The sequence below is a fragment of the Callithrix jacchus genome, chromosome 11 (genome assembly GCF_049354715.1).
Source record: "Callithrix jacchus isolate 240 chromosome 11, calJac240_pri, whole genome shotgun sequence".
Lineage (NCBI taxonomy): Eukaryota > Metazoa > Chordata > Mammalia > Primates > Cebidae > Callithrix > Callithrix jacchus.
In genome coordinates, this window is record NC_133512.1 from 104,064,911 (window position 1) to 104,074,623 (window position 9,713).

The 9,713-nt window shown below is 43.6% G+C and overlaps 2 protein-coding genes across 2 annotated transcripts; both read right to left on the reverse strand.

The window, feature by feature from the left end:
- Positions 1-1,671: 1,671 nt before the first annotated feature.
- On the reverse strand, positions 1,672-2,627 carry TAS2R60 (taste 2 receptor member 60). The gene is given in 2 exon segments (XM_003733643.1): positions 1,672-1,985; positions 1,988-2,627. Coding segments are annotated over 2 exon segments (954 nt in total).
- A 5,357-nt stretch (positions 2,628-7,984) lies between these two features.
- Positions 7,985-8,899, reverse strand: LOC100389679 (taste receptor type 2 member 62). Its single transcript, XM_002751907.1, has one exon. It carries the CDS (start codon positions 8,897-8,899, stop codon positions 7,985-7,987), a length of 915 nt encoding a protein of 304 aa, XP_002751953.1.
- Between the last annotated feature and the right edge of the window lie 814 nt (positions 8,900-9,713).

Here is a 9,713-nt window from a genome sequence, read left to right on the forward strand (position 1 = left end):
AAACACAAAGGAAAGAGATTAAATCTCATCTCAAAGGAAGAAGAGGGCTGGCTAAGGACAGAACCAAGGGGCAGGAGGATGAGTGATTAATGAAGAGGGCACAAAAAGACCCAGTGGGAGCTGGGAGGAGATTCTAGCATCATCACCAAGAGAACAACTTTTAGAAAGATGTTCAGGTGGGCAATCATGGGTGAGGTTTATTTTCTCTTTTTAAAAATCTTTCACAAAGATCAGAAGTACTTTTGTAAAAATATTTTTAATCAGTTTATTTTAAGGAAATCATTTGTTCTCAACAGAGGCAAATATCACAGAGACATAGGAAGATAAGGGCTGGGTACAGTATCACATTTAGTGACAAAGAGATTGTGTGTGTCCCTGTAGAAACAAACATGTTTCAGCAGAACGGGAAAGCAGGAAAGGCTTGGAAGGCACACGGGAGGACCCTGCAAGTGACTCATTGGCAGCAGAGGGGCACAGGGTCGGGGAGGAGTGAGACAGATAAGGGGAATGTTTTCAGGAAAAAAGTTCAGGCACATTTGTTGGAGAAGAGAAGGACAATAAAGAGGGAAAGTTGGAAGTTGTGTAGAAGTAGAAATCCTTGACTCAGCAGCAGAGAGAAAAGGGGCAGGAGCAGGTGGGCTAGGAGCACAATATCAGCCTTGAAAAGCCAAAAGCAGAGACCTGTCTTCTAATGCAGAGGAGTGTGGTGGAGGTGAAAACTAGAAAGGGAGGCCGGGAGATTTTAAAGTGAATGGAGGACAGTTGAGGGATGTCTCGTTTGAATGATTCAAGGGGTCACTGAATTTAAGGAATGTTTGAGAGGAGCTGGGAAAAGCAGAAAGGCAGTCTGCACATTGTTCACCAAACACAAAGGCTTTTTCTTCTTAAATCTTAGGTCTGAGATATAAACTTCCCCATGTGAGTAGGGGAATTTCAGCAGGTCCCAGTATCAACCAAAAGAAGTCACATCTGAACCCACAGACCTCAACACATACAGAGGAGACTAACAGGCTGGGCTATTACAGAGAACCTGAACCACAAAAAACTCATAGACCCCTAGCACTCAGAGGGACCTTCAAGGGTCACTGGAGCATATTCACATCCCTGACAACACACACCACCACACACATGCCGCAATTACACCATGCTCTGTGTAGAGAATTAGACACCAGAAACTCTTCCAGGGAAAGACAAAGAGAGGCACCACAGTAGATGGCCAGAAAACTGTGAATTGATGAGAAGGGAAAGGTGGTTCACAGGATAAAGCCCGAGAAATCTGCAGTTCCAAAAATATTCCATTCCAGTTCCATTCAACGGATAAAATATTGCATGATGTTTTAGGATCTTTGCATTTAGTTCCCAGAAGGATTATTTTAAACACCAAGAGAATGATCACAGAAAAAATAAGTTTCTGAATTCTTTGACCACGTCACATTTCACAGGAACCATGGCCACACAAACTACACGCTTGCTGAGTATCTAACGTGACAGTAGCCTATACTTCAGGACCTTCACCCTCACCTTGAATCCTATTTCATTGAAGTTATTTTTCTAATCATTAACTGCAGCAAAAGGGAGAAAACATTCCATATGGCAAAGAGAAAAGCTATGTCCCTTTGAGTCCATGCCTTCTCCATAAGGATCCCCTTAAAGTTTTTCATCAGCTGTGGTTCAAGATGTCGCACACCGTGAGGAACAGCACCTCTCCAGCACAGCTCTCAGCCTGGGGTTGCTGAAGAGCAAAATGATGGGGCGAACTGCTGCACACAGATAAATCACTGACTGCCACATCCAGAATCTAAAGTCCAGAGGTAGAAAAATACCTGCAGCACTGAACACCAGTGACAGGAAATAGGAGATGAAGAGGATAGCAAAAGAGATGAGAGCCAGCAGAGCCTTTATGTGTGCCTGCAAACAGGGCTCTCGGAATCCCGAGGTGGTCAAGAGGGCCTTTCTCATGTGTCTTCCCAGAGAGGTGATGAGAAAATCATGCAAATGAAAAAGACAGCAGTGGGCACTGTCCAGGTAACCATTTTCAGAGGGAAGAAGTAGAATTTCTCACAGGAGCTCTTTATGCTGTTACCAGTGACATTCCAAGGTTGTAGATGGTTCCTTAAATAGTTCTGATGTATTCTCTGGTTGCCTATGAAAAAGAGAATGGTGCTGAAGCTGGAGACTCCAACAGAGCCGAACAGCCTCCACGGTACCCAACCAGACAACTTGCGCTTTAGCCAGAGGAAGACAGGGTGGGTGAAGGTTGCAATTTTCACACAATAGAAGACACTAAGGCAGGAAGAGAATCACGATGTGGCGGCATTCAGGAAGTCCCACCGGATGGTTAGAAACTGCAGTACAGGGTTGTATGGAAAGGCTGTCGGATACAGGAAAACATCAATGGTCTTACCCAATACCACCCACTGTAGTCAAAAGCGAGAAGCCCCTAAACTAACTAATAACTTATCACAAGGCAACAACGTTCTCCATAGCACCCACTCCATGCCCAGAACAGCAGTGACAAAGCCATTGCCCGCTATTGCTACCAGGCACAAAAGGAATAAAATGATAACCAAGATGATGGCCTTCTTGTCAGTCACCAAAGATCCCAGAACCATGTGGTCTCCATTCATCCCTTCTGTGGACAAGATGGGTCCCAAGGCTTCAAGGGCTATTTCTGCTGTGTTGCTCTGGAAGGTCCTATAGGATGTGTCTGTCCCTCCAGCTGCCCCAAATGCAGAGGCTAAGCCAGAGTAAAGGACGCAGGCTCTCGGAGGAGGGTGAAGAGGTTTCTTCTTCTAGGAATAGATGCAAATATTGTCAAGGCTTAATTTCCAAAGCCCCCATGCCTGCCCAAAAATTTGCCTGCTCTTCTGCCTATTCTTTGCCCATGTCAACATCGAAGTGGATAATATGTCAGGCCCTGGCATATAGTGTTTTTACACAGGAGGTTATACTTCTCTAAGCTGACACTTAAGACAGGACCATGCACCTGCTGGCAGCTCAGTAGTATCATCCGCAGGGCACACCTGCTACTGAGACAGCACTCACAGTCACAGCAGGGAGTGATTGTTATATTGCAGGGATTGTTCTGAGTACTCTCCTTAGTTCTCACAACTCCACGAAGAGAGTGCTATGGCAAGACCCTTTTGACCAAGATAGAGAGAAAACTGAGCAAACATTTACAGAGAAAGTTTAATTCAAGTCTTATTACTCACCGTCATCATACAAAAAGAACACAGGAGACAATTATGCACAATGAGGTAGGCAACTTTTTTCAAAATTTAAAGTGTGTATTTTATAACTGGTGACCTCTAAAATACCATTTCACAGAGGAACCCCCAGGTCAATGGGATATGGCAGAATGAGCCCTGTACTAGGAGCTGAGACAGCCTTTAGCCCAAGCTTCACCCCTTATTGTGAGTTGTTGGATTTGTCAGCCCCTCTGTACCTTATTTTGTCCATCTGTAAAATATGAAAAGTGTCCTATGTTCTAATTCACAAAGTTGTCTTAGAATTTTGGCTTAGAATGGAAGACTACATTAAAGATAATCTTACAGATAAAAGAAATAAGGCCCCAAATTATATATTAAGACTCCCACCTAAAGTCACAGTGATGCAGAGGAAAGACCAAGACCCAAACTGATTCCAGCACCAGAAATCTCTGCCATAGTTAGCAACACATGTTACACCTCCATCTTCTTTCATCCTTAGCTGAACTCAGAAGCCCATTTTGAGTCTTGTGACAATTGCTACAGATCCTCAGGCAGTCAGCTAACCTCTCTGAATCCTTTTTTCAACTGTGAAAAATATGGATCACAAACAAATATGACCACAAATACGGTAAATATATTGGAAACTATACATCTCTGCATATGGACAAGAGTAATGACGATGATGACAATGACTTTATTAGAATGTCTATCTTCTATTCCATCCATTCTGAGGCATAATAACTAGTGTAAAATTCAGGACAGCATCAGAGATAAAACAGAAGTCCAGGGCACCAAATGTCAGACCATTGACATCAGCCAGAGGAGGGCAGAGTAAGAAAAGACCACATTCTTTATAGGAATGAACTTCAAAGAGTTAAAAAAAAAAATCAGCAATCAACACCCAGGTGAGTGTAAGTAGGTTAACGTGTCACGGGGAGATAGGAAAGCAGAAATTGTTCTGAGCCAAATACAGCACCATTGAAGGCTCAGGATCAAGTAACATGTCAGTAAGGGGGTTTTTAATAGAATACACATCTTCCAGTTGGCACCACAACCCACCAGTTCCATATATAGGACCCCCACAAAAAGGGAATCAAATGCATCATCTCTTCCCAGTTCCCAATCCACTTCCAGGTGGAATTGTCTCTCCAGCACATAGGCCAGCCATCATGGACAAAGTTCTTCTGGGTGGAGGAAAGAAGATGAACTAAGGTAATTCACTCACTCAGCCTTTCTGTGAAGATGCAAATTTCCAGGGGATAGAGTTCCCAACTGCTCTCTTCCTTGCCCTTGTTCTTCTGGCTGATATTTGGCTGTTTTCTACTGGAACCTGGAGAAATGGGGAAAACTTTGGGCTTACAGCTCTGAAGTATGGCCAGCTGCAAACCTCCCAATATGGAAAACTTGAATCTTTCTCCTCCACCTCCCACACCTTCAATGATAAAGATGTGCATTTAATCTTCAATTCATTTAATAATAATTTATTAAGAATATTCTATATGCCATTTGAAAGACATTGGGCTACAACAATGAATTAGATATCTGCCCTCAAAGCACTTCGATGTGCTAAACATAAACCACAAACATTTACTGGGCTTATACCACGTGCAGAACAAGTTAATCCAAAAGAGACAATGATCATTTGAATTTAAATGTACAATGTGTTTCATGGTGATTCTTTTGTGGTTGTTTTTTGCTTGTCTGTCATATTTGGCTTTCTCATGTCCAGATTAATCTCCTTAGGTAAAAGCCAAGACTGAGAGTTTTTAACTTTTTATAACCAGCCTTTATCATTGTAATCACGAGGGAGGTAGGATAGGGATCCTGAGTCGGCTCTCTATATGGAAAACCTTCAACTCAGTACTCGCAACAAGTGACTCCCAGTCTGTGGCTCTATGTGTTAGGGATCATCCTAGTCCCATTCCAAGATTTCTCGGAAGAGTTTTGCAGTAACAGTCCCATCATTGTGAAACAACAAAGATACTGTCTTGTATGTTGGAAGGAAAAAGATGAGGCATCAGCATAGGCGAGGGATACAAAATTATATCAAGAACAATTAGCTACAACAGAGGACTTACATAGAGACTATGGCATATCAAGCCAAAAAGGTAGGCTGGAGAGAGGTCACAGAAATTTTGGGAAGCCTTGATGAGATATTAAATTGTATCTTTAGTCAAGATACAATCTTATGAGCTACAGTTTAAAACTCTTATGAGCTAGAGTTTAAAAAAAGGAGATTGAGACCGTCAACCAGTTAGGAACTCCTGAGACAAGTCCACTTAACCTGGCATTGCTCAAAAGACTATGAAGATGGAACAGAAATGAGAGCTGAATCACCACCTGCTCCCCACCCAGATACCTTCAGTAAAGTTCTTGGCGCCCTGCCCAAGGGAAAGGCAGTCTCCAGGTATTCACAGCTGAGTAGAAGGATAGAGGAGACAGACTATCCCCGCCATGCTCCTGCCTTCCCTGCCTCCCCTGCCTCCATCCAACTTGCAGCTTGAGCCCCAAGGCTCAGTAGCATATTTTATTATTAATCTCCCTGTAGGAAGTCATTAGCTTGCTCATGTTGCTACAAAAAAAAAAAAAGAAAAATTATTCGTGATTGATGACGAGGATAATATATGTTCTCTAGGTGGGATAATTCATAGACTTTAGGTGTCTATTTAATTTAAAGCCTGGCCACAGTGCCAGCTCCCCACAGGTTCCTCCATCCTGCCTCACTCTCGCTCTGCCCTCTGGGGAAATCCCCCTGTATTCTTCATCAACAACTTGAGAATCTCCTCCTTTAATCATCCTCTAGCAAGAGAAAAATTCCCGATCTTGTTATTTTGCCTCTGGTCATCCCTCTCTCTTCTACTGCCATAGCCTGGCTTCCAGCTAGCACTGTAGCATAATGTTTTGGGGCCTCAGCTTCCCAGTATTATTGAACATTTAACCATAAATGCATTTATCTATTTGAAAATTATTTGTAACCTCTGTTCTGTCCTGTTATTCATCCAACGTAAAATATATATATGTGAACATCCAACCCACCAGCTATAAACTGCATGTTCGTATCCTCCCAAATTTCATACATGGAAATGAAACCTTAATCCTCAATGTGATAACATTGAGAGATAAGGCTTTTAGGAGGCAATTAGCTCATAAGGGTGAAGCCCTCGTGAATGGGATTAGTGCCCTTATAAGAAGAAACACAAAACAGTTAAATCTCTCTGCCATGTGAGAACACAACAAGAAGGTGTCTGTCTGCAACCCAGAAAAGGGCCCTCACCAGAACCCAACCGTGCTGGCACCCTGTTTCAGGCTCCAGAACTGTGAGAAATAAGTGTCTGTTGCTTAAATACCCTGTCTATGGTATTCTGTCACTGCAGCCCAGGCTGACTAAGACACCACCATATGCATATTTGTTTTTAATTATATGCATGTACATTTTACTAATATGTTATGTGCATCATAAAATGTCCACAACATAGGAATTAAAAGGAGAACACAAAAATAAATGGAAACTGAAATTGCTACACTTTTCTTCCCAGGTCTGGGATGCAGACATCCCCATCTGGAGATTCCCATTCTCAGCAGCAGCATCTAGGATCCACCTCCTTGGTGAGCAGATGAAGAGTAGGATCATCAAAATTAAGAACTGTAGGACATTTCCTTTGTTTTCCATCTATCTTCTGTTGGCCAAACCTAAAAGCATTTTTACATCGGACAATTTCTTTTAATTCAACATGAACACATGAAGTCATGGATGTGACCTACAGTAGAACCAAACTCTTATGTGTCCTTAGCTTTCTGTGAGCTCAGACTGAAAAAGCTCCCTGGGTGGAATCAATCTTAAGCAGAGCACAAAGGAAAGGAATGACAAAGATTGGCAGAGAAAGGAAAGAAGGAAGTATTGGGTAGGCCCAAGAAGCACATGAGGAAGAAAAGGACATTGGGGAAGAGGAGGAGAAGATTTCTTGGGCTGAAGTGGAGAGACAGGGCTGAGAACACAGCCATGGAGCAGGAGGGCAGGTGATGTCAAGTGGATGGTGCTGGACAATCTATGTCACTATTAAAAAAACAAGCTTCAAGGCCGAGCATGGTGGCTCATGCCTGTAATCCCAGCACTTTAGGAGGCTGAGGGGGGCGGATCATTTGAGGTCAGGCATTCGAGATCAGTCTGACCAACATGATGAAGCCCCATCTCTACTAAAAACACAAAAATTAGCCAGGCATGGTGGCACATGCCTGTAGTCCCAGCTACTCTGGAGGCTGAAGCAGGAGAATTGATTGAACTCAGGAGGTGGAGGCTGAAGTGAACTGAGATCGTGCCACTACACTCCAGCCTGGGCAACAGAGCAAGACCCTATCTCAAAAATAAAATAAAATAATAAAAAATAAGCTTCAGTTTGCCCACAGAGACAACTGACAACAGTTACCATTCTCTACAAAGGGCATACAGACAAAAATGATGCTTGGCAAATATTAGGGTTGCTTGCATATAGATTCATGGGGGCCCATGAGGAAATGAGGCCACCAGCAAAGGCCAAGTTTATCGAAGACTAGGACTAGAGTCTCACAGCAGTGGAGGGGATGGTAGGAACACAGCAAGACGGCAAAGGGATTCTGGGGCATGGATAACATTGGAGAGAAAGAAGAAACTGGAAGAGAAAGACAGTACCCAAACCTTATGCATTCCTGCCAGAACCAGGATCATTCATCACAGGACTGGTTATTGACATGGATAACTCAAGAGCACAACCATCCTATGACCAGCACCTTCCAAAGCCCTATGAGCCAGCAGCACATGGGCACTGGAGCCGAAACCATGTCTTCAGGCTCTTTTTCAGTTTGGGGCTTTTCAGCACCAGGAAAGTAGAGTGTAGAGAGATGTTGGCATAGATTAGCACTTCCCAGGCCCAATGCCAGTGATTCTGAAAGTTTATGACTTTCAAAGCAGAAACAAACAAGGACAGGAAGTATAATGTACAGAAGATAAGGAAGAAGGTGAGCGACTTTAAAGCCACAGTGTAAGCCTGGGTGCTGGGAACACAGGGGCTGGGCGTGTGTTCCCTCATCTGCCCCAACTGCCCACACAGTGACACTATGAGCAAGACTGTGGACACTAGGAACAGGAGGAATGGAATTGACAACACAAGCCCTTCATAAAGCAAAAAGTAGAGCTGAAACGAATCCTGTGCTCTATAAATTAGAGTTTCATTTCTGTAGGAACTGAGAGACAACTTCACGTAACCAAACAGTATATTCCCAACAGCTGATAAGATGACTTCCAGGCCACAGATAATCAGGGAGCCCAGCATCAACTTGGGCACTGACCGAGAGATCCTCCACTTCAGACAGGCGAAGATGGGGTGGGAGAAAGATGAGATCTTCACACAGTAGAAAGCAGCAAGCAAGGCAGTAAACCATGAAGTGAGGGCATTGGAAAGGTCCCAGAAAATGTTCAAACAGATAACTGCATGCCAAAAATCTAGGGAGGCCAGGAGGTTGTTCACCATGGCTAACCCATGCAGGCAGAACCGGGATGCAGCAAGACCAGCCATAATCATGTCACTTGCAGGCAGCGTCCGGCACCTCACCCACTCCCTGCCCAGCATGGTGACCAAGAAGCCATTCTGAAGCATTGCAGCCAATGTTTCCAAGCAAAAGATGGCCATGAAGATCAACGTGAGCGAGGAGGGCATCTTCTCCAGAGAGGTGTTGCTAAGACTTGGCTCCTACTGCAGAGGATTGGAAAATCATCTGCGGGGAAACAGCCTCTCTGGCAGAGTCAAGCCACCCTGTTGACACCAGAGACTCGGAAGCCCTTGTCCCTAGATTCATAGAAAATCCCAGTCACCAGCAAACACCCACAGTCCCCAGAATTTGAAAAGATAATTTCTGCAGTCTCCTTTGGCAGGCAAACCACTCCCAGCTCAATGACACCGTGTCTCTATTTGCATAACCTGTATTTGCCTATCCTTTCTCAGAGCCAGATGCAGGGAAATGTTAACAGAATAGAGGCTGCCGGGGTAACTGAAAATACCCATATTTTGTACATTATGTCTTAACTGTACTATTTCTTTCCTAGCTCTTCTTTAAAAGACATTGTTACTTAGCCCCTCCCAAACCACAAACCTTCCCTTCACATCCTGCCTTAATATTTTATTTAGTAGTAGCTCACCTCCTGAATGCGTGGAATAGAAAAATCATCCACATGCACAAGGCTTCAGATTATCAAGAAAAGGCTTCCTAACCACTAACCTCTCATGCTGCCTAAAATTTCACTGTCAAGCTTTATATCGGAGTTCATGGAATCTCCAGTTAAAATGCGGATTTCCCTGGTGTGTTACCACCAAATCTGTTAACCATTATCCCCTTGGCTCCAGTGTGTTTGATCAACCAAAAGTAATCAGCTTCTAAGAAGGCTCTGAGGAAATGAGAGAGAGTAAATAAGTCATAATGGGAAGAAGAGAAAGGCAGAGAAGGGAAACTGACTCAGAGAGGACATCACCATAG

Bases quoted from the DNA above. Each gene is read 5' to 3' on its own strand.
- LOC100389679 (XM_002751907.1), bottom strand. From the start codon at position 8,899: ATGCCCTCCTCGCTCACGTTGATCTTCATGGCCATCTTTTGCTTGGAA.